General features: G+C 36.3%; 1 protein-coding gene across 3 annotated transcripts in view; it reads left to right on the forward strand.

Annotated features, from left to right (window-relative positions):
* LOC139976302 (polyamine-transporting ATPase 13A3-like) overlaps positions 1 to 24,556 on the forward strand; it is a 54,581-nt gene extending 30,025 nt beyond the window's left edge. For all 3 annotated transcript variants that reach the window (XM_071984960.1, XM_071984961.1, XM_071984962.1), the window contains 18 exons: positions 379 to 555; positions 1,791 to 1,901; positions 2,731 to 2,777; positions 3,077 to 3,265; positions 6,725 to 6,931; positions 7,573 to 7,680; positions 8,377 to 8,530; positions 10,261 to 10,381; positions 11,351 to 11,475; positions 12,665 to 12,849; positions 15,424 to 15,540; positions 15,892 to 15,971; positions 16,060 to 16,309; positions 16,974 to 17,046; positions 19,715 to 19,865; positions 20,710 to 20,882; positions 21,176 to 21,360; positions 22,265 to 24,556. In XM_071984960.1, the coding sequence (XP_071841061.1) occupies positions 379 to 555; positions 1,791 to 1,901; positions 2,731 to 2,777; positions 3,077 to 3,265; positions 6,725 to 6,931; positions 7,573 to 7,680; positions 8,377 to 8,530; positions 10,261 to 10,381; positions 11,351 to 11,475; positions 12,665 to 12,849; positions 15,424 to 15,540; positions 15,892 to 15,971; positions 16,060 to 16,309; positions 16,974 to 17,046; positions 19,715 to 19,865; positions 20,710 to 20,882; positions 21,176 to 21,360; positions 22,265 to 22,450 (2,639 nt within the window). In that variant the 3' untranslated portion in view covers positions 22,451 to 24,556. The remainder of the gene's footprint in view (positions 1 to 378; positions 556 to 1,790; positions 1,902 to 2,730; positions 2,778 to 3,076; positions 3,266 to 6,724; positions 6,932 to 7,572; positions 7,681 to 8,376; positions 8,531 to 10,260; positions 10,382 to 11,350; positions 11,476 to 12,664; positions 12,850 to 15,423; positions 15,541 to 15,891; positions 15,972 to 16,059; positions 16,310 to 16,973; positions 17,047 to 19,714; positions 19,866 to 20,709; positions 20,883 to 21,175; positions 21,361 to 22,264) is intronic.
* Positions 24,557 to 24,832: the final 276 nt, after the last annotated feature.

A 24,832-nucleotide genomic window follows, 5' to 3' on the forward strand; every position in this document is an offset into this window, starting at 1 on the left:
ATTCTGCATCACAGAAGGCCTTCTCACCCGCATGCAAATATTTTACTGTTGAACGCTTCTCCATGTTAGAGAATATGACCTGTTGGAAAAGTAATATCTCAGCTTCAGGAAACCTTGAATCATTGGAAAGTCTTAGAAGGAACCTTACAGGATTAGCAATTTCTCAGATGTTTGTTTAATTTGCATATAAACCAGAGAATTGGGAAATGCCCCACAATCCTTGTCTTTTATTTCGTCAATTCAGTCTGTATTTTATATTTCCTTACTTTTATACTGTTTGTTTTTTGCATGTTGGTCGATGTTTAGTTTTTAATGTTGGTGTAATGTTTCTGTTTATGCTGTTACAATGCTAATACCTTGTTCCTTTTTAATTGATAGGAGAAAGTGTTCCAGTCACTAAGACTCCATTACCTAACCCACCTGCAACAGAAGGCGCTCCCGTCAGTTGCTATGATGTAGAGAATCACAAGAGACACACCTTGTTTGGAGGCACTCATGTCATTCAAACACGATCTTACGGACCAGAATCAGTCAAGGCAGTCATCATCAGAACAGGTGAGTACTATAACTATAAAAACAACAAGAGATAAGAACAGGTGAGTACTATAACTATAAAACCAACAAGAGATAAGAACAGGTGAGTACTATAACTATAAAACAACAAGAGATAAGAACAGGTGAGTATGATAACTATAAAACAACAAGAGATAAGAACAGGTGAGTAAGATAACTATGAAACAACAAGAGATAAGAACAGGTGAGTACTATAACTATAAAACAACAAGAGATAAGAACAGGTGAGTACTATAACTATAAAACAACAAGAGATAAGAACAGGTGAGTATGATAACTATAAAACAACAAGAGATAAGAACAGGTGAGTACTATAACTATGAAACAACAAGAGATAAGAACAGGTGAGTAAGATAACTATGAAACAACAAGAGATAAGAACAGGTGAGTACTATAACTATAAAACAACAAGAGATAAGAACAGGTGAGTACTATAACTATAAAACAACAAGAGATAAGAACAGCCGAGTACTATAAATATAAAACAACAAGAGATAAGAACAGGTGAGTATGATAACTATAAAACAACAAGAGATAAGAACAGGTGAGTAAGATAACTATGAAACAACAAGAGATAAGAACAGGTGAGTACTATAACTATGAAACTACAAGAGTGTGGTTGGGCACTTAAGTCAGTATTAAAACAACATCAAAGTAGGTCAGTTCATTAACTCTAATGAAGTCAGCCAAATATATCCCTAGTTCAACTATACAACTGATGTCATGAGTAAAACCTCAGAAAAGGTCAGTTCCTTAACTATTTAACCAACATCATTAGTGAAGTCAGCCAAATATATCCCTATTACAACTATATAACTGATGTCATGAGTATAACCTCACAAGAGGTCAGTTCTTTAACTATTAAACCAACATGATAAGAATAGTCAGTCATTTAGACACGTACTGCCTACATCTTATAAAACTGCTGACTGGTTGTTATGTTTAGACAATGAGATAAAAGCTCACTCACTTTGTAAAGGTCTGTCTGGTTTCTTAGTTAAATCAAACATTGACAGATATTGGAACACTTGTTTGGGGCAAAAACTTGTCATTTTTTGGAAATATATAAGTCTGCCTCTCGGCATATATTTTGATGAGATTGTGGTCATAACTTATCAAGCTGTAACAGCAGACTTATTTCAATGTTACCTCAATGTTGTGTCTAATCATGCACATAAACCTATACCTGATGTATCTATAATGTCATCGTTTTCCAGGATTCCTTACCATGAAAGGAGAACTAGTGAGGTCAATTTTGTTCCCCAAGCCGGTGGGATTCAAATTTTACAGGGACTCGATGAAGTTCATTGGGTTGCTGGTAATTCTGGGTAAGATCAGCTTCCATTTTGATTCCATTAATTGAATTAGTTACATCAACAAGTGTACCAGCATCTCAGGCCATGCAATTATAATATGAGCATGATATATAGATGTTGTTTTTATTGCATTAGTCCATTGTAATGTTTAACTCCTGATGAGAGTGTTAGTTTTCAGAATGACTTTCAGCCTATAATGCTGTTATTGTGCATGTCTCAAGGCCCATCTAATTTGCATATCAAACTCTGGGCTGAAACTGGTATTTTCTTGAAGGATTAAACTTGAGTATATCTCTTGAGAAGTGTCCTAAGATCTCAATTTTAATATTGCAAGGCAATCAGTGTTGTTCGAGACAAACTTGTATACATTTCTATGGCATGTTTATAGAACCTCTTCACTAGCCATGTATTGTAGCTGTTTCAATTATTTGAAGGTGTCATTTCTGTATTTACCCATCACTATTTCAAACTTGTCTAGTATTGTCATCTGAACATGGTACTACCAGTGTGAGGATGTTAACAACAGAACTTGCAAGAATAATTCTCATAACAGAGAGATGAGGATATGTATTTCTTGTTTAATACTTAACACTACTCAAGACTAATGCACACATGTATTTGGTCATAACAGAGAGTTGAGACAAATCCAAAGGAATTAATTAATTGACACTTAACTATCTTACATGTGCTTACATACTACTTACTTACATACTACATTTCATATGCATTACAAATGCATTACATATGCATTGCATTACATATGCATTACATTATATATGCAAGACTAACCCACTCCCATATTTGATCATCAAGTTGTTCTTACTTTCCATTTCTTTAACAGCTCTTGCTGGAATTGCTTACTCGATTGCAACTCTCATCCATGTCAAGGTAGATATTTTCAGTAGTTTGATGAAGTAAATTCAAGACTGATTACAATTAATATGGAAGTATTGTAAATGTTATCGTTAAAGAAGGCCAAGTATCATATAGTCTAACAGTTGACTAATAAAATAATTTTTTGGAGGTTGGAGGAGGGGGAGGGGGAGGTGATAAGGAAAAGACAAACCTGTTGGTCTTTTAAACTAATCAATAGGATGTAAATGAAAAGAATGCATGAATGGAAGAGTATTGACTGGTTACACTTCTGTTGCATGACTGCTGACACCTTTCACTGCTTCTTGCTGCAGGCTTGCATTGATGACCTTGTCTACAAAGCTTTAGATATCATCACCATTGCAGTGCCCCCATCCTTACCCGCGGCCATGACAGTGGGTACAGTCTACGCCCAGAATCGGCTCAAGAAGCGAGGCATTTTCTGCATCAGTCCACAAAGGATTAATATCTGCGGCAAGCTCAAACTGATCTGCTTTGACAAGGTTGGTCTTCTACTTCCCTTAAGCTTCCTTCCATCTTTCCTGATCAAAGTAACTTGATCAAGTAACTTGATCAAGTGTTTTCTGTGATAAATATTTGACTAAAATTGATCAAGTTTTGTTGCTAACTTGCATTGTAATACATCAAATCTAGACCACTGTAAATCTCTTTGTTTCAGTTGCATGGGTTTTGATATAAGAATATGAATAGGGATGTTGGCTTTTGCTTGGTTTATGCACAGTTGTTAAGATTACATATATATAATACATAATTACATATATGATACTACAACCAATGAGTGTATACATACAAATTGAACAATAAATAAGGGAAATATTGATATAATAATTGTAAATTTGAAGACACATTCCAAGGCTGCAATTAAATTTAAAAGGAATCTGTGGACAAAAATGTAACCTTCATCATACTTCAACCAACCTGTCATTCATGTCAGACTTCTGCAATAGTCTATGGAACTGTTTTAGTTAACAGCAGCATTCATCTATACACTGTATCCTTACATTAATGTAACATAAACGATAGGGTTTTAGTAACAGCAGTATTCATGTATACACTGTGTCCCTTACATTAATGTAACATAAACGTTAGGGTTTTAGTATAACAGCAGCATTCATCTGTACACTGTGTCCTAACATTAATGTAACATAAACATTAGGGTTTTATTAACAGCGGCATTCATCTATACACTGTGTCCCTTACATTAATGTAACATAAACGATAGGGTTTTAGTAAAACAGCAGCATTCATCTATACACTGTGTCCTTACATTAATGTAACATAAACGTTAGGGTTTTATTAACAGCGGCATTCATCTACACACTGTGTCCTTACATTAATGTAACATAAACGATAGGGTTTTAGTAACAGCCGCATTCATCTACACACTGTGTCCTAACATTAATGTAACATAAACGTTAGGGTTTAAGTTAACAGCAGCATTCATCTATACACTGTGTCCCTTACATTAATGTAACATAATTGTTAGGGTTTTAGTCACAGCAGCATTCATCTATACACTGTGTCCTTACATTAATGTAACATAAACGTTAGGGTTTTAGTAACAGCACCATTCATCTATACACTGTGTCCTTACATTAATGTAACATAAACGTTAGGGTTTTAGTAACAGCACCATTCATCTATACACTGTGTCCTTACATTAATGTAACATAAACGTTAGGGTTTTAGTAACAGCAGCATTCATCTATACACTGTGTCCTCACATTAATGTAACATAAACGTTAGGGTTTTAGTAACAGCAGCATTCATCTATACACTGTGTCCTCACATTAATGTAACATAAACGTTAGGGTTTTAGTAACAGCAGCATTCATCTATACACTGTGTCCTCACATTAATGTAACATAAACGTTAGGGTTTTAGTAACAGCAGCATTCATCTATACTCTGTGTCCTCACATTAATGTAGCATAAACGTTAGGGTTTTAGTAACAGCACCATTCATCTATACACTGTTTCCTTACATTAATGTATCATAAACGTTAGGGTTTTAGTAACAGCACCATTCATCTATACACTGTTTCCTTACATTAATGTATCATAAACGTTAGGGTTTTAGTAACAGCACCATTCATCTATACACTGTGTCCTGACATTAATGTAACATAAACGTTAGGGTTTTAGTAACAGCGGCATTCATCTATACACTGTGTCCTAACATTAATGTAACATAAACGTTAGGGTTTTAGTAACAGCGGCATTCATCTATACACTGTGTCCTAACATTAATGTAACATAAACGATAGGGTTTTAGTAACAGCAGTATTCATGTATACACTGTGTCCCTTACATTAATGTAACATAAACGTTAGGGTTTTAGTATAACAGCAGCATTCATCTGTACACTGTGTCCTAACATTAATGTAACATAAACATTAGGGTTTTATTAACAGCGGCATTCATCTATACACTGTGTCCCTTACATTAATGTAACATAAACGATAGGGTTTTAGTATAACAGCAGCATTCATCTATACACTGTGTCCTAACATTAATGTAACATAAACGTTAGGGTTTAAGTTAACAGCAGCATTCATCTATACACTGTGTCCCTTACATTAATGTAACATAATTGTTAGGGTTTTAGTCACAGCAGCATTCATCTATACACTGTGTCCTTACATTAATGTAACATAAACGATAGGGTTTTAGTAACAGCCGCATTCATCTATACACTGTGTCCTAACATTAATGTAACATAAACGTTAGGGTTTAAGTTAACAGCAGCATTCATCTATACACTGTGTCCCTTACATTAATGTAACATAATTGTTAGGGTTTTAGTCACAGCAGCATTCATCTATACACTGTGTCCTTACATTAATGTAACATAAACGTTAGGGTTTTAGTAACAGCAGCATTCATCTATACACTGTGTCCTTACATTAATGTAACATAAACGTTAGGGTTTTAGTAACAGCACCATTCATCTATACACTGTGTCCTTACATTAATGTAACATAAACGTTAGGGTTTTAGTAACAGCAGCATTCATCTATACACTGTGTCCTCACATTAATGTAACATAAACGTTAGGGTTTTAGTAACAGCAGCATTCATCTATACTCTGTGTCCTAACATTAATGTAACATAATTGTTAGGGTTTTAGTAACAGCACCATTCATCTATACACTGTTTCCTTACATTAATGTATCATAAACGTTAGGGTTTTAGTAACAGCACCATTCATCTATACACTGTGTCCTTACATTAATGTAACATAAACGTTAGGGTTTTAGTAACAGCGGCATTCATCTATACACTGTGTCCTCACATTAATGTAACATAATTGTTAGGGTTTTAGTAACAGCAGCATTCATCTATACTCTGTGTCCTAACATTAATGTAACATAAACGTTAGGGTTTTAGTCACAGCACCATTCATCTATACACTGTTTCCTTACATTAATGTCACATAAACGTTAGGGTTTTAGTAACAGCACCATTCATCTATACACTGTGTCCTTACATTAATGTAACATAAACGTTAGGGTTTTAGTAACAGCGGCATTCATCTATACACTGTGTCCTTACATTAATGTAACATAAACGTTAGGGTTTTAGTAACAGCAGCATTCATCTATACACTGTGTCCTTACATTAATGTAACATAAACGTTAGGGTTTTAGTAACAGCGGCATTCATCTATACACTGTCCTTACATTAATGTAACATAAATGTAACATAAAAATATAAATTGTCAGTCTGTCATATGCCACCTAGATTAAAATATAGTCGGTTTTGTCGTATACTATCTGCATTTTCAGTAATTGTAATCAAATTATTATTATTTAGTTATGGTTGGCATGAAAAAGACTCTGTTATTCCTTAATTTAATTATCAACTTCATCTAAAAACTAATTTAAATTGTTAAGCAAATCTTGCATTGACCAGGATTTTGTTGATCATGTTTCGTTTTAGACTGGTACCCTGACGGAAGATGGCTTGGATCTCTGGGGAGTCGTACCTCTTCAGGACTCGCACTTCCTTCCAGCAATTCAGAAACCATCTGAGCTCACCCACGGTCCCATTGTTGTTGCCATGGCAACATGCCATTCTCTTACTATCATCGATGGCAAACTGTCTGGAGATCCTTTAGATTTGAAAATGTTTGAAGCAACAAATTGGGTAAGAACCATAACGCAGCTGGTACTGTTTCTACAGTCTTTCTCTGGTCATTTCAAAGCGATGTAAAGCTATATTACTTCACTAGTTGCTGTGTTGTCACAACAAATGTGTTTTACCTATATAAAGTTACCTCTATACCACATCAACTCTTGACTTAACCCTGCAGTCTTTATCTAAAGTCTTCTTTGCATAGAAGCAGTAGGCTACAGTTTTCAATTTTTTTGGGCTCTTTGAGCGCTGTGGCTAGCCAAGATGAGTTTAAGGGAAACTGACAGACCCCAACCTATCAGAATCATTGTGATGTGGGGGATAAGTAGTGGCTAGCCATGAGTTGTTTAGAAACCACAGAACCCACCCTTTCAGAATGGTTGTGCAGTGAGGGACAAGAAACAGCTAGTCATGATGGGTTGTTTACAACCCACCCTATCAGAATCATTGTGCAGTGGGGTGAAGTAGTGGCTAGCCATGATGAGTTGTTCAGATCCCACCCTTCCAGAATGGTTGTGCAGTGAGGGACAAGAAGCAGCTAGCCATGATGGGTTGTTTAGAACTGACAGAACCTACTGTATCAAAATCAATTCACTAGACATGGATGATTTAAAGTTTTGTTCTAAATAGTTTTTGTTTTTTTCTCTTCTAAGATTTTGGAGGAGCCGGGCATTGAAAGCAATGAACTTGACACGATAGCACCGACAGTTGTAAGACCTCACAGCAACGAAACCTTTTATCCAAATGGAAACAGTGAATTGGTAAGCAGTTCCTTTAATAAATAATTGTATGTTTGAATCGTTCAACATATTACATGAATTGAGAGGCCTCACTACTTACTGTTTTGTTTTATTTTTTTATCAGTATTCTCAGAAGTATACAATTTGTTTAATCTTAAAACAGTTGACATTTTAGTTGACCTCTCTAATCATGCTCGTAGCATTTAGCACAAACTTTAAGTGGTAGTTTGTTGCATCAATGTCACATAACACATTAAAACACTGGACAAAGAAAATAGGACTTCTAGATGCAACAAAGTAGTGTATTGAAATTGTTTGAAATAAATTTCTGTGCTGGATGAAACAGATTATGACTGACTATCTTGGACCTACATAGGTCGCTAAGCTATATTGAGAGTTATCCAATGACAGTCTATATGTTGTGGCCTGGTCAAGGTGATATTAAGTTACCCTAGCAACACGAAATGCAACTTAAAAGTCAGTCCATTGGTATTTTCTATTGAGGCCTGTTATTTCATTGTTATTCAATCTCAGCTATAAAGCCACAATGGTAATGCATTAATATATCTTAACTGCAGCTTTGAGTGAAAATTTAATATTTTTCCTGTTTTGATGATATAGATATTTCAGATTATTGCATGACATGGTTTTGAGTTTTACCAAGGAAATGATCAACCAGCATTTCATACCTAACCAGGACAGATATTCTCCTTTCAGAACCCATATGAAATTGGAATTGTCCGGCAGTTCCCATTTTCATCAGCTTTACAGCGAATGAGTGTGGTGACCAGAACATTGGATGCTAAGCATATGGAAGTTTATGTTAAAGGATCACCTGAAATGATCACATCTCTGTGCAATAGTAATACAGGTAAGGTTAACACCATGAATTCCAGAAGAAAGAAAAATAGCTTTCAAGTTACCCGGTCTTGTTTTATTTGATGTAATGTACTTCATCGGCTTTCGTAAAGAAAGATGAAATATAAACAAACAGTTATGTGAGATATCACAGTTCTTATCTCAATACGTCTACTCTGTATTGAGTACAGCAGTAAAGCCTTGATTTGACAAGGGAGCATAAACAGTCTAAACAGTTTGGATTGCACCCTTTAAAAGTGGAATCCACACAATATTTTGTGAAATTATACACATTTCATAGTTGTCCTGCCAGTGGGCAGTGGTCTTTCAGCTAAGTTCCTTTGTTATGATTGACTTTCTTTATGTTGCACTTAGTGATGAACAGTCCATCATGTTGCACCAAGTGGTGAATAATGCATCATGTTGCACTAAGTGATGAACAGTCCATCATGTTGCACCCAGTGATGAATAATGCATCATGTTGCACCAAGTGGTGAATAATGCATCATGTTGCACTGTGATGAATAATGCGTGATGGTATACTCAGTGATGAATAATGCATCATGTTGCACTCAGTGATGAATATGCATCATGTTGTACCAAGTAATGAATAATGCATCATGTTGCACTCAGTGATAAATAATGCATCACGTTGTACCAAGTGATGACTATCATGTTGCACTAAGTGATGAATAATGCATCATGTTGCATTAAGTGATGAACAATGCATCATTTTGCAGTCAGTGATGCATCATGTTGTACCAAGTGATGAATAATCCATCATGTTGTACTCAGTGATGCATCATGTTGCATTAAGTGATGAATAATGCATCATGGCGCGTAGCGAACAGAAATTTTTGAATAAAGATACTCCCTAGATCGCCGGAAATGACCCTTTCCGGGCCTGGCTAATTTGCAGATAAACGAAGAATAAATAGGTGTAATCGCCAAATTATACCAACAAAATGTGACAAATGTCAATAGGTAGATGAGAGCGCAATAAAAAAGGCAATAATCGCGAATAAGTTAAAAGTGGTAAAGAGGTGAAAAGGGCGCCAGCAGTCCATGTGAGTCCGTCAGGGGGGACATCCGCCCCCCCCCTGACTGTATGGACGCTCCGCCACTGGTTATATTAAAGTCATGTTCCCAGAATTCCTGGAGAGAATATGGTCACCTGAGTTAGCAGACATGCCTTAAATAACTTCTACCTACAATACCTTGCAGTACCTGTCCTAAAGTGATACACCAAGCATCACAAGCTCATCAGTAGTACATCAGTAGCATAGCTGATCTAGTTTAATATATGTTCCAGGGAATACTATATCCATCAATGCATTGCAAAATGCTACTTAAAATGGTCAAATTGCTGTGCAAGTGCAAACATGTATAGCATCTTCTGTACACAGGAAACATTGTATGTTATGATGCTGTACAAAGTGTCTCAGTGTACTCTTTCAATAAGCAAGGGTAAAATTGTCCTCTGCTCTCAATAGAAGTTTATTCTCACAATATTGCAGGGCTTACATTGTGCTCTGCTCGCGATAGAAGTTTATTCTCACAATATTGCAGGGCGTACATTGTGCTCGCGATAGAAGTTTATTCTCACAGTATTGCAGGGCTTACATTGTGCTCTGCTCGCGATAGAAGTTTATTCTCACAGTATTGCAGGGCTTACATGGTCCTCTACTCTCAATTGAAGTTTATTCTTACAGTATTAAGAGCTATTTTTACTTCTTCTTACAGTTCCTTTAGACTTTCAACATGTTCTTCAAAGTTACACTGAGCAAGGATTCAGGGTGTTGGCCTTAGCCTGGAGACAGCTAGACCCCAAAGTATCATGGCACCATGTTCACAAAATACCAAGGTACATTACTGTTTATATAAACAAGTTACAAAGGTACATTATATACTTAATATAGGGCAATAGGGTTATGTAAATGACCCAGTGCATCTTCATAACAACAAGGTACAATATTGCTATTTATATGGGGACAGTATGGTTAGGCAAATGTTCCAGTGCATCTTCATAGCAAATGGTACATCATTGAATTACATATGGGGGCAGTAGGGTTAGTCGATTTTCGTGGTGTCTCTGCATAGTGACAAGGTACATTATATACTTTATATATAAGGGCAGAAGGGTTAGGCAAATGTTCCAGTGCATCTTCATAGCAACAAGGTACATTATTGCTTGATATATGGGGACAGTATGGTTAGGCAAATGTTACAGTGCATCTTCATAGCAACAAGGTACATTATTGCTTGATATATGGGGACAGTATGGTTAGGCAAATGTTACAGTGCATCTTCATAGCAACAAGGTACATTATTGCTTTATATATGGGGACAGTATGGTTAGGCAAATGTTACAGTGCATCTTCATAGCAACAAGGTACATTATTGCTTTATATATGGGGACAGTATGGTTAGGCAAATGTTACAGTGCATCTTCATAGCAACAAGGTACATTATTGCTTTATATATGGGGACAGTATGGTTAGGCAAATGTTACAGTGCATCTTCATAGCAACAAGGTACATTATTGCTTTATATATGGGGACAGTATGGTTAGGCAAATGTTGCAGTGCATCTTCATAGCAACAAGGTACATTATTGCTTTATATATGGGGACAGTATGGTTAGGCAAATGTTGCAGTGCATCTTCATAGCAACAAGGTACATTATTGCTTTATATATGGGGACAGTATGGTTAGGCAAATGTCCCAGTGCCTCTTCATAGTGGTAAGGTACCAGCTAGATATTTTAGTATAGCTGCATTCCAAACCAAAACTTTGTGAGATATTCAACTCCTATATTGTTTTTCTGCTCTCAGGGGGGACCTTGAAGCTAATCTAACATTCTTAGGTCTACTAGTGCTGCAAAATGCTTTGAAGAGCGCCACCACTCCTGTCATAGCTGAGCTCCACAACGCCAATATACGCACAGTAATGGTAACAGGTTAGTAGAAAGAGCATTTGAAAGTTAGTAAAAACCTTAGTCTTTTAATAGTCCTGACTTGATCCTTATTCCTTTCTCAACTTATTCCTTTATTTCAGTCCAGACTTATTCCTTTATTCCAGTCAAGACCTGTTACTTTATTCCAGCCTAGTCATTTTACTTCTTTCCAGTCCTGACCTGTTACTTTATTCCAGTCCTGACCTGTTACTTTAGTCCAGTCCTGACCTGTAACTTTATTCCAGTCCTGACCTGTTACTTTAGTCCAGTCCAGACCTTTTACTTTATTCCAGTCCTGACCTGTTACTTTAGTCCAGTCCAGACCTGTTACTTTATTTGTCCTGACCTGTTACTTTAGTCCAGTCCAGGCCTGTTACTTTATTCCAGTCCAGACCTGTTCCTTTAGTCCAGTCCTGACCTGTTACTTTATTCCAGTCCAGACCTGTTCCTTTAGTCCAGACCTGTTACTTTAGTTCAGTCCAGACCTGTTACTTTATTCCAGTCCTGACCTGTTACTTTAGTCCAGTCCAGACCTGTTACTTTATTCCAGTCCTGACCTGTTACTTTAGTCCAGTCCAGACCTGTTACTTTATTCCAGTCCAGACCTGTTACTTTAGTCCAGTCCAGACCTGTTACTTTAGTTCAGTCCAGACCTGTTACTTTATTCCAGTCCAGAACTGTTACTTTATTCCAGCCTAGTTGTATTACTTTAGTCCAGACCTGTTACTTTATTCCAGTCCAGACCTGTTGCTTTATTCCAGTCCAGACCTGTTACTTTATTCCAACCTAGTCAATTTACTTTAGTCCAGTCCAGACCTGTTCCTTTATTCCAGTCCAGACCTGTTCCTTTATTCCAGTCCAGACCTGTTCCTTTATTCCAACCTAGTCAATTTACTTTAGTCCAGTCCAGACCTGTTCATTTATTCCAGCCCAGACCTGTTCCTTTATTCCATCCCAGACCTGTTCCTTTTATTCCAGCCCAGACCTGTTCCTGTATTCCAGTTTAGACTAGAGATCACTGGGATCACAGTCCGAGCAAACTGGTATAAATGTTATCATGTAAACGTATATCACATACCACCATCATCATCATCATCTTCTATGAAAATATTGAAATGTGTGACGACATCTCCTCTCTGATAACTGAATACAAGTGTAAGTTAACTTGATGTTTGATTGTGTTTGTTCTTAGGTGACAACATGCTGACAGCTGTGAGTGTAGCTCAGGAGTGTAGAATGATTCCTACATCATCAAGAGTCATCACGGTAAATGCTCTGAAACCCTCTGAAGATTCACCAGCCACCATTCAGTGGATCAGCAATGAAACCGATAGTCTACCTGATAGAAATATCCAGTCACATAATTACCAAGTTCCTGTAAGTTTGAGAAGTATGAATTAATGGTATGGAAGATAGTATGACCATTGGTAGTATGAAGTGTATCATTAATGGACAGGACAGTATGAACAGCATAGGTATAGCACTATGCTTTAGACTTAGAATGAATAATGTAATGTATAACACCAGGGAGTAACTTCAGTATGAGCAGATATGAAGTAAAATGTCATGGTGTCACAGTAAGTATAAACAGCATGAAGTATGGAATGAATAATGTAATGTATAACACCAGGGAATAACCTCAGTATGAGCAGATGTGAAGTAAAATGTCATGGTGTCACCGTAAGTATAAACAGCATGAAGTATGGAATGAAACATGTAATGTATAACACCAGGGAATAACCTCAGTTTGAGCAGATATTAGTGTTGCGCCGATAATCGTTTTCAATATCGGTATCGGCCGATATTTGCAATATCGGCAGCATATCGGTATCGGTAAAATTTTGCCTAATTGCCGATAACAGCAAGCCGATATTGAACTTTTTTTTTCACAGCAGAGCTACTTATTTATACTTGCAATGATTTGTTAATCTGCCCAAGACGATCCATTTCTTTAGCGTCAGTTAAACTCTTATTCATTTTCGATTAATATCCATGGAAACCTGACCCTCCGTAACCTCTAAAACACGTCTACGGCGCGCGAATATAACCAATGACCTTCGTGAACCTTGGCCTACACATAGCATTAGTGCAGCATGTATACACTGTACTGTACTAACCATTCATTTTCTCAAAGGCCTCCGTGAAAACCTTGAACATGATGCATAACTGCACTTTTAATTTTCCGCGAACACACTGCCGATTTCCCGCCGGTGTTCGCCCAGCGAACACGCCGAGCACGCGAGCATAAAGGCGTAGTGTCCAGGGGCCCGCCTTAGGGCCTTGGTGGGGTCATGGGGTAGAACCCCTTGTGGGGATCCTGGGGGATAAAGCCCCGAAAAATTGGCTTTTTTTTGCGTGTCTGGCGATAAAAAAAAAAATCGCAGTTGAGTATGCAAAATAATTTTCTTATTTAAATTGTCACGAAACAGATGAAAATTTTAAAATGACAAGTTAGAGTAGCTATATTATGTTATAAAATGAAAAGAGATTTAATCTGTCTTTCAATCTTTAAAAAGTGCAACTTACAAAACTTCCGATATTATGAAACAAACAACGTTCAGCAAAGCCCTGTCTCTAGACTGCCTAACAATGAATAGCGTGCACAATGCGTACATTTTTACAACTGCGGTGTTTAACCCTATACCCAACTACCGCCGTACATGTGCTGCGAATTTTCCCAGGTACCTTCCCAAACACACTGTAAGCTCATCCCCTGTGTAACACCTGTTTGTTAACATTTTTTGGCAAGTTGCCAGGGAACTTTTCAGTTACGTGAGATCCGTAACCGCCGAGGTGGTTAGGCTATTTGCTATACAATTAACTCTGGTAGGATATTATTTTTTCCGTATTTTTGGAAATTCTAGAAAATACTTTCTTTTTTCCCCCGCTTAAAAACAGATGTGGTCTTACGGTATATTCATAAATGGATGCACTAGAGCCTTGTTTACATGACATTAGTTGCATTTAGTACGATATGCCAGTTTTGCGTGAATTTTTCGAAAGTGTTTTGTTCGATCTTTCGTAATATTTGAAAGGTGTACCACCTTACTTTCCGTACACAATTGGTCATTTCTCTACTGATTTTCAGTTTTTTTCTTCTCTATACGGTCAAGTGAATAAGTTGTACAATGAGTATAAACTCAATAAATTATGATTTTTACATTGTGATCGACATTTCGTAACCTAATTAAGATGCAATTTTGCAAGCATACGTTAACACTATAGCTACTTGTAAGTCTTTACGATGTTAAGGCTCACATTTACTGCGTCCATTTTATTATCGCATGCAGCGCTGCAGTGAAAAAGATTCTGGTTGGATTTCAATTATAATTCTCTTTTTCAAAATCAGGAAAAAAGTCATTCTTTTCAACTTAGGACAAAAGGAAAACAAAACACCATATTTTGTTGTTTACTTGAAGATTTATTTGTGAATGTATGCATGACTAAAAGTACGATTTTGCCTTTATTTTGTCTGTTAAAAAATATCGGTATCGGTATCGGACCGATATTGGGATGATAATATCGGATATCGGCCAAAACCGATATTGGTAATATCGGCGCAACACTAGCAGATATGAAGTAAAATGTCATAGTGTCACAGTAAGTATAAACAGCATGAAGTATGGAATGAAACATGTAATGTATAACACCAGGGAATAACCTCAGTATGAGCAGATGTGAAGTAAAATGTCATGGTGTTACAGTAAGTATAAACAGCATGAAGTATGGAGTGAATAATGTAATGTATAACACCAGGGAATAACCTCAGTATGAACAGATATGAAGTAAAATGTCATGGTGAGTTGGTAAGAAAACTATGAAAAGTAAAGCAATTTCAAATTATTAAAAGGTAAAGTATGAAGAATCATTCATTTAACAAAGTTGTGTTTAACCAGGCAAATATTAGACAACCCAAAATCAAATATTTTTTATATTTTCTTATGTTTTCAGAATCATTACCAGGTTTCCATCAATGGCGATATTCCTAAAAGTGAGAAGTTTTGTTTTGCTGTCAGTGGCAAATCTTTCCAAGTTATTTGTAGGCATTTCCCAGACCTCCTTCCAAAGGTGAGTTAACAATTTTGATTCTGTTTGGGGAATTGATTTCAGTCAAAAGATTAATAAATTGATATTATATTGGGGGGGGGGGGGTATGGAGGATGAAGGGATCGACAATTACATCCAAAATAGTGTAGAGTGTATGAGGTAAACTCTAATGTAGTGTAAGAGGTAGTGAAAAGGGTTGAAATTAGAGGTTGCATGAAAGGGAAAATAACATTGACTTGACCTCAACCACCATTCAACAAAGCTTGATTTGAATTTTTGCTGCAGTTATTCAACCCTAGTGGCCTTCCACCAGACCCAATTATTTCTTACTGTTATTTTATTATTTTTACTATTTTACTTTACTTAATTTAGATTGTTCAAAGAGGCGCAGTCTTTGCTCGTATGGCTCCAGATGATAAGGCTCAGCTGATAGAAGCTTATCAAGATTTAAGGTAAGAACTCAAGGTTTAGCCTCAGTCTTATTCAAATAAGTTTGATAAATTGCAAGCAATCAGAATGATTTGTTTTTTTCATTTACAGTTACTGTGTTGGGATGTGTGGAGATGGAGCTAATGATTGTGGGGCTCTGAAGACAGCTCATGCAGGCATCTCTCTCTCAGAGGCAGAAGCATCCGTTGCATCACCCTTCACCTCCAAGATTCCTGACATCTCCTGTGTACCCATTGTTATCAAAGAGGGCCGGGCGGCTCTGGTGACGTCATTTGGTGTCTTCAAGTTCATGGCACTGTACAGCGTTATACAGTTTGTATCTGTAGTCATCTTGTACTGGGTAAGTTTGTGTAATACTAACTAGTAACAGTAACACACTCAGAAACACAACAGTAATAAGAGCAACAGCACAGTGTCATACAGTTTGTACAGCTACACATGGAGGAACACAACAGTAACACAATAGTATTACAAATTATAACAATCAGTGTGGAAAAACACAAACAGTAATATAAGTGAATGCCTTTACAATGTTCTACAGTATCTGTCTGTAGTCATATTGTACTTGGTAAGTTAATGTACTACCAGTAACATAACAGTAACACAACACCATAGTTATATAGTCTGTTGGTGACATAGGTGAGGTCCTTTATAGTGTTATGTCTGTGGTCTTGTGTACTTGGTAAGTTAATGTTATGATGGTAACATAACAGTAACATAACAGTTTGTAAGTAACACTGGACCATGGTCAGTGTTCTTGTCTGCCTGTAGTCATATTTTACTAGGTATGTTTGTGTACTTTTCTGTAACAAACAAAGAAGCTTCAACTCATCAAGTATCAGATCTTTGTATCAAATTTCCTCTCCACACGAATGTCAGTTACTTTCATATCTGATTTTCATATATTTTAATAAATCACTCATTTCTTTGAGACATTTACTGGATTGTGTGCATCTTTTCACCAGCTCAGAATGACTGTTTTTGTTTTTTGATATTCCTTTCAGATCAATTCCAACCTGGGTGATTTACAGTTTCTTTACGTTGATCTTGTCATCACAACCACTGTTGCTATTCTGAGTGAGTGCTTTTCCTTTCACATATTGATCATCCATTGCTTTCTATTTATTAAGACTTGCTTGAGGTCTTCTCTTATCAACAAGCCTGAATTGATGCTCATCAAATAATTTTGAATGCTTTCATGGTAGTCACATGACTTTTACTCTATTAGTTATTTATTGAACACTAAAAATGTATCACTTAGTAATTTCATACCATAAATTGTGCTTTTCTGTTGCCATGGTTACATTGAATTGATTGTTGCACTCCCATTGTTATCACCATATTTTATGTAATCGAGACCATTCTTGTTCTATCTTTGTTCTATTTCTAGTGTCTTTTATTCTATTTCTAGTGTTTCTGTGTTGTATGTTAGTAATCTGTATTAGAAGCTGCTGTCCGTCTTCATTTAGAAACTCTTCCTATCATTGTCATGATATAGCTATTAAGTGGAAGCCTAATTTGTGTGCTAAGTTGTGTATGTTTATATATAGTAACCTGTTTTTGTAATTATGTATGTATGCGTGTGTGTTTGTGTGTGTGTGTGCATTAAATGAGGTGTAGTTTGCAGAACAGACTACACATTGTGGAACACGGTGTGGAGTTGTCTCGTTTTAGTGTCCAGAACGATGTTGGTGACAGAGTATTAGTATGTGGTGATATGATTCAGTAAACATACATTAGTTATAACAGAATTAATTCAAGAAGTTAGTAACAGAGTATTACCAATGAATGATGTTAGTGACAGAGTATTAGTCTGTGGTGATATGATTCAGGAAATATTCATTAGTTATAACAGAATTAATTCAAGAAGTTAGTAACAGAATATTACCAATAAATGATGTTAGTGACAGAGTATTAGTATGTGGTGATATGATTCAGTAAACATACATTAGTTATAACAGAATTAATTCAAGAAGTTAGTAACAGAATATTACCAATGAATGATGTTGGTGACAGAGTATTAGTATGTGGTGATATGATTCATGAAATATTCATTAGTTATAACAGAATTAATTCAAGAAGTTAGTAACAGAATATTACCAATGAATGATGTTAGTGACAGATTATTAGTATGTGGGGATATGATTCAGTAAACATACATTAGTTTTAACATAATTAATTCAAGAAGTTAGTAACAGAGTATTATGTTTTGTTAAGCGCATTGAACCCTGGGATTTTGCGCTATTTAAGCACCGGTGTAATAATAATAATTACCAATTGGATGATGTTAGTGACAGAGTATTAGTATGTGGGGATATGATTCAGTAAACATACATTAGTTATAACAGAATTAATTCAAGAAGTTAGTAACAGAGTATATTACCAATGTTTCATTTATGATGATTAAGTTAAATCAAACTATGATTGTCCTTTCCTGTAGCACTGAAGGCCATGTCGTATAAGGTATATAGTTCATAGTGTGAGTGAGTAACAAACAGCATTGTTTACTTGTGGTATGTAACAAAGATAATGTCACCTGATTACTTGAATATGCTGGTTAATGTTTATATAAATTGATTAGCTTCCTAGGAGACAAGGAGTCCATAGCAAATAAATATAAAACAGAACCAGAACCTTGCATGATATTTGTACAGTGTATGTCATTGTGATACATTCTGTCTGATGATAAAATGTTATTTTAGCAAACAAGATGTCTTACAATTGTTACCTTACTTCATGCACTAAGGATATCTGAACATTTATTTCTCAGCTGCCCTAATGACACTCACATACACATTGTTGTGCACATTCACAGATAGTAGGCTGAACTTGATACTAGTTTCCCTAGCCTTAAAAGATTTAGTTTATATAGAATCAATATTTGTGACTATTCTTGTTGATTTATTATAAAACATTATCAATGATGATTTGGTTTGTTTCAGAAACACTGTCATTGATGATTTCATATAGAACACTATCATTGATGATTTGACTTAGGAACACTATCACTGATGATTTGATTTAGGAACACTATCATTGATAATTTGATGTAGGAACACTATCATTGATGATTTGAATTATGAATGAATACTATCACTGATGATTTGACTTAGGAACACTGTCATTGATAATATGATGTAGGACACTATCATTGATGATTTGAATTATGAACACTACAGGTATCACTGATGATTTGATTTAGGAACACTGTCATTGATGATTTCATATAGAACACTATTACTGATGATTTGATTTAGGAACACAGTCATTGATGATTGAATTATGAACACTATCATTGATTTTCTTTAGGACCACTGTCATTGATGATTTGATGTAGGACCACTTTGAAGGATGATTTGATTTAATAACACTATAATTGATGAGTTGATTTAGTAACACTATAATTGATGATTTGATTTAGTAACACTATAATTGATGAGTTGATTTAGTAACACTGGCATTGATGATTTGATTTAGTAACACTATAATTGATGAGTTGATTTAGTAACACTATAATTGAAGATTTGATTTAGTAACACTGTCATTGATGATTTGATGTAGGACCACTATAATTGATGATTTGATGTAGGACCACTTTCAATGATGATTTGATTTAGTAGCACTATAATTGATAAGTTGATTTAGGAACACTGTCATTGATGATTAATTTAGGAGCACTATCATTTATGATTTGATTTATGAACACTATGATTGTTAACCTGTTTGATGTTTCTGTCTTTTGCAGTGGGCCATAATGGAGCATATCCCTATATGGCCAAGCAGCGCCCACCTGGTAGTCTCTTCTCCTTTCCTATTCTCCTGTCCATTCTTATTCAAGTGTTCCTGGTTATGGTCTTTCAGGTTTTGGCCTACTTGTCTCTACATTATCAACCCTGGTAAGCAAAACCTGAACTTAGACCCTGTAAATGCCTTCCTTCATATTCAATCATTAAATGTCATCAATATTATTGGCCCCAAATTTCCTGGAAAGATGAAGAATGGCCACTCATGCACCAACTTCAACAAGCATTATACTACCACCCTCAAGGTATATTACCTCGCTGTAACATTTCACCCTCAAAGTATATTACCTCGCTGTAACATTTCACCCTCAAAGTATGTTACCTCGCTGTAACATTCCACCCTCAAAGTGTTACCTCGCTGTAACATTCCACCCTCAAAGTATGTTACCTAGCTGTAACATTCCGCCCTCAAAGTATGTTACCTCACTGTAACATTCCTCCCTCAAAGTATGTTACCTAGCTGAAACATTCCACCCTCAAAGTATGTTACCTCGCTGTAACATTCCTCCATCAAAGTATATTACCTCGCTGAAACATTCCACCCTCAAGGTATGTTACCTCGCTGAAACATTCCACCCTCAAAGTATGTTACCACGCTGTAACATTCCTCCCTCAAAGTATGTTACCTAGCTGTAACATTCTTCCCTCAAAGTATGTTACCTAGCTGTAACATTCCTCCCTCAAAGTATGTTACCTAGCTGTAACATTCTTCCCTCAAAGTATGTTACCTAGCTGTAACATTCCACCCTCAAAGTATGTTACCTCGCTGTAACATACCACCCTAAAAGTATGTTACCTCTTCTTATTTTGCCTTTATTAATCTGTAATTTGTCTAAATGTTCAACCCTGCAACTGCTACATACTAGTACAGTCATCATATGATTCTGGCATGGTTAGATTGTCACATGTTAATTGCTTCCTTGGTTGTTACTTTTAGGTTTCCTTATGAGCCTCACCAGCCCAAACCATGTTCTGAGGGGTCTGATGCAGATGACAACATCTTCTGTCCAGAGAACACTGTTGTCTTCATCATGTCATCCTTTCAATATATACTGCTTGCTGGAGCATTCTCTAAGGGACCTCCATATCGCCTCCCAATCTGGAGAAATTGTAAGTCATATTCTCAGAGCATAGAACAAAGCTCCATATTCAACTTCATATCCAAAATTTATCCAGCAAAAAGTATCTCTATCCCACATTTGATTGGATGAGTATGCTTATTAATTTGTTTGCCAAAGCCACGCAACTAGCTTTACAAGTTACCTCGCAGGTCTCCATTTATATACCTGTGTGCTACAGGATTCGGTGGGGGAGGAGGAGGGGGGGGGGAGGAGTAGATGGCCAGTTGGATCAAGGGTTGTAATGTCAGCTAATTGTTTTTTTTTTTTTTTATTGTCTTTCAGATCTGTTTGTGTTGGATATATTGCTGTTGTGTATATGTACATGTATACTACTGTTAGTTCCTGCTAGATGGGCTTTCTTCAGGGATGTTCTCCAGATTGATCTCACTGTCAACAGTAATATACAATATCCTCTCTGTATCCTGGCTCTGATCACTGTCTATGCTGTGTTTGCTTATATGATAGAGGTAGGTTTCATCGTCATATAATAATTATTTCTTCTAAAAGATAGCAAATAAAAGTAATACATTGGAAGCTTAATGTAAAATAAGTATAAAATATTTTTCCTTCTGAAAAAGTTTTCAATTGCCTAGACATTAGGTTTTTTGTTCAATAATTGCTCATGCACATTTATAAACAGTAAAATATCTTGAAATCTCCTCTGCTTGATTTGTCACAGATTCATGCATTATGTAAGGTACAGTGACTGTGGACAGTCACTTACCCCCCACCCACCCCCCCTCCCCCACCCTGCACACTTTCTCCCTGCTTGTGGTCATTCTTTGAAGTCCTGTTCTAGCTTCTAATTGGTTGGCTCTTTCAACAATTGCTTTGTTATTTCGCGCTGTCAGTGTTCTGGTCATGATATGTGTGCAGACATAAAACAAACACTAATAAGAAATGAAAAGTTTCCATAGAAACCAATTAAAATCTGTTAGTAATATATATGGAAACTTAAAAGAAGGGCAAAGATAAGACAAATACAGACCTGTAATGCAAGAGACAACAGATTTAAAATGAGATGGATAGAAGCCAGATGAGGGTAGCTAAGTGTCCACTCCTGTACTCCTTGTCCAATTTAAGTTGTACTGAAGGGGTGGGGGGGGGTGGGGTTGAGGACATCCAGTGGTAGGATTTGTTTTAAATGGTACAAATGTTAACATGTCACTAATTTCAATGATTCTTATCATAGGTTTGGAGTGAGTCCTCTTTCGTAAATGCCATCAAAATCCATGCTAGAATTTACCGTTTAGGGGGAAGGTTAGTTAGGGGTAAGGGTGGAGATTGATAGATAAAGAATCTCTTATATGTTTCATATTTATTTTAGATTTGCAATTAATTCTGTTCAGTCCATTTACTACTTCATTTCAGGCCTTCATTGTTGATAGCAATGTGCTGAAATCTTGTCTTCGTCGATTCCGATGTAAACGCCAACCGAAAAACAAGTACAAGTTGGTTGAACGTGAAATAGTAGAAGATGAAAGCTGGCCACCGGTAGGCCTCCTCACAGAAACTCATCCAGGGAACCACGCTGATATGGTAGATGAGTTTACGTGAAACCAGAAAAGAAAAAAAAAGACTTCTAGCCACAGTTTATTTATTAGATGCCTTTGTCTTTATCATTTTGTCATTGTTCGATACAGGTGGCAAATGTCTACAGTGGAATTACTACCTTCCTTACCGGTTTTGAATCTCTGGACATACAATCAGCGTCCATTACCTAGTTGGTTATGGTGTTCGCATATAAAGCGGGAGGCTTGGGTTCGAAGTTTTTTCACTGTTTTGGATTTTCCAACCCACTACAATTTCAATTATATATATGTATTTATAATTGACAACTTTCACTGAACTCCACAACTTTACGTATATGTTTGCACGGTTACAATACAGGGTTTTAACATTGTAATGTTTTATGAGGTCTATTGTAACTAGTTACATGTTAAATAACACTTGGAAATAGATTTAGTGACTAATTATCTTCACATGAAGGGAGTGGCTTTAAGTACATATGCTCCACCTATGTGTAATTGCGCTTTAATATTAATATTGTTCAGCACAGTGTGGCCGTGATTACCTTCTGGCCATGTGTATCTACATGATTAAAATTTAATAGGCAGTGGCTTAATCAAGTTGTGTGTCTATGAACCTGTAACAGGGTGTGGCTCACTGTTGCTGCACAAATATTCTAAATATTTAAATCAATCGTTTCACATTTAAATCAATCCTTTCACAAATTAGAGATGAAAGATATATCTGTGATATATTGACAGTTGACTTATTATAAGATTGTAGTGAATCCGTTGAATAAGATCCTGCATAGAGAAGCCATATCCTTGATTAAAGTAAACTGGTGATGTGTTATGAGAGATTTTATAAACAAAGAAGGTAATGTTAGGAATGGACTTGTCCTGGCCATAAAATGTTGAAATTGTTAAAATTTGAAAGTATAATTGGACAAGAGGAATATAATGTATTTAGGAGAATATTGCTTTAATGAATTGGATTGGCAGAGGGGATGTGGCAACCCCTCCCAAAGCTACAATATAACCCATAATTCTCTTTGACATCTTGTAATTTTGAGCATGGCTACAAGTATGTTATGCTATGATCCTGCTTCCCGTCTGGTTTAGATACAAGAGGGGTGGGTCACTTTAGGTCTTGGCTATAATGCAAATGTGAGTTCATATATAAACAGCCTATCAATAACCACAAACCATGCTGAATATCCAATTTAAACAATAACAACTGGATGTCACAACTAAAATTTCAACAGGTCAAACATGTTTGTTTTATATCAGTTTAACTGGTTGTATCTTATTCTTCTGAAATAACTGTTGATATTACATTTGAATTTCAGGGCTCTTCCAAAGTTATTAGTAGTGTCATATCCATAGGATGTTTTATGTGAAGGGAGTAATAGATTAATTATTATGTAGTGCGAGCCTTCTGAGTTGTCATCAGTTTGGGTTAAACTGAAAGTTTGGCGAGTCCACATTTAACCTTTATTTTTCAGGTAGGCCTAGACTTGATCCTTTAAAGGCATTGAAAACTCGCCCCAAACCGTGTGCGGCCATCTGAAAAAGTTAACTTTCTGCTGCTTGCAAGTGACGTTTTGTTCGTGTCCCTACAAAATGCAGACAGTAATGAAACGTGATACCTTAATTGTTATCTTTAGCTGGACCTGAAATGTTCATCGCTGTATCGTTTGTATACTGTGCTGTGGGTATTGACTGCAGCTGTATGTACTGACTGTACACTAGTGTCTAATTACTGATGGTAGCAAGCTGTGTGTGTACTTTCTGGGATCGATGGTAGTGTTTAACACTTCTGTTACACCTCATTCGAAACTAGGTCAAATTACCGGCATTAGACGTTTCTTTTTGCGCGAGTCTTCACACCCTTTAACAACCCAAATCACCAAAGGGTGTTGACAGTAGAAGTACCTGTGCAGGCACACACAGACTTGTGATAAAAATATCAAAGTAGTCTCCTTCTGTTCAAAGGAGTTCCAAGTTAGAATTTATTTTTACCAAACCATTTCCATCTTTCATAAGTATTAACAATTTTAAGGTCACATTTGTTGAACAATTGAGGTATCCATCCTATTAAAATGTTAAGGCTGTAATGATTCAAATATGTTAGAAGTAAATTTTGTGTACTTTATTTGCCGAGAGATTGGCTTCGGTCAGCTTGCGAGTCTACAAGCCTCCATGGCTTCTTTCGCGAGTTCCTGCTTGCGGGAAGATCACATATATATACATATATATACATATTTGTGACAGTATGGTTTGATTCTCGACATATGATGTCAATAGAACGCAATTAAATCAACAAAAATCAGTTTGTATGGTATTCAACAGATCAATGCAGATGCTTCTTGCATCAGAAATTTGACCTGATAAGTTAGACCGTTGTTGAGACAGTGTCTATGCAGTACTT

This window comes from Apostichopus japonicus, chromosome 11, assembly GCF_037975245.1.
Source record: "Apostichopus japonicus isolate 1M-3 chromosome 11, ASM3797524v1, whole genome shotgun sequence".
Taxonomy (NCBI): Eukaryota; Metazoa; Echinodermata; class Holothuroidea; order Aspidochirotida; family Stichopodidae; genus Apostichopus; species Apostichopus japonicus.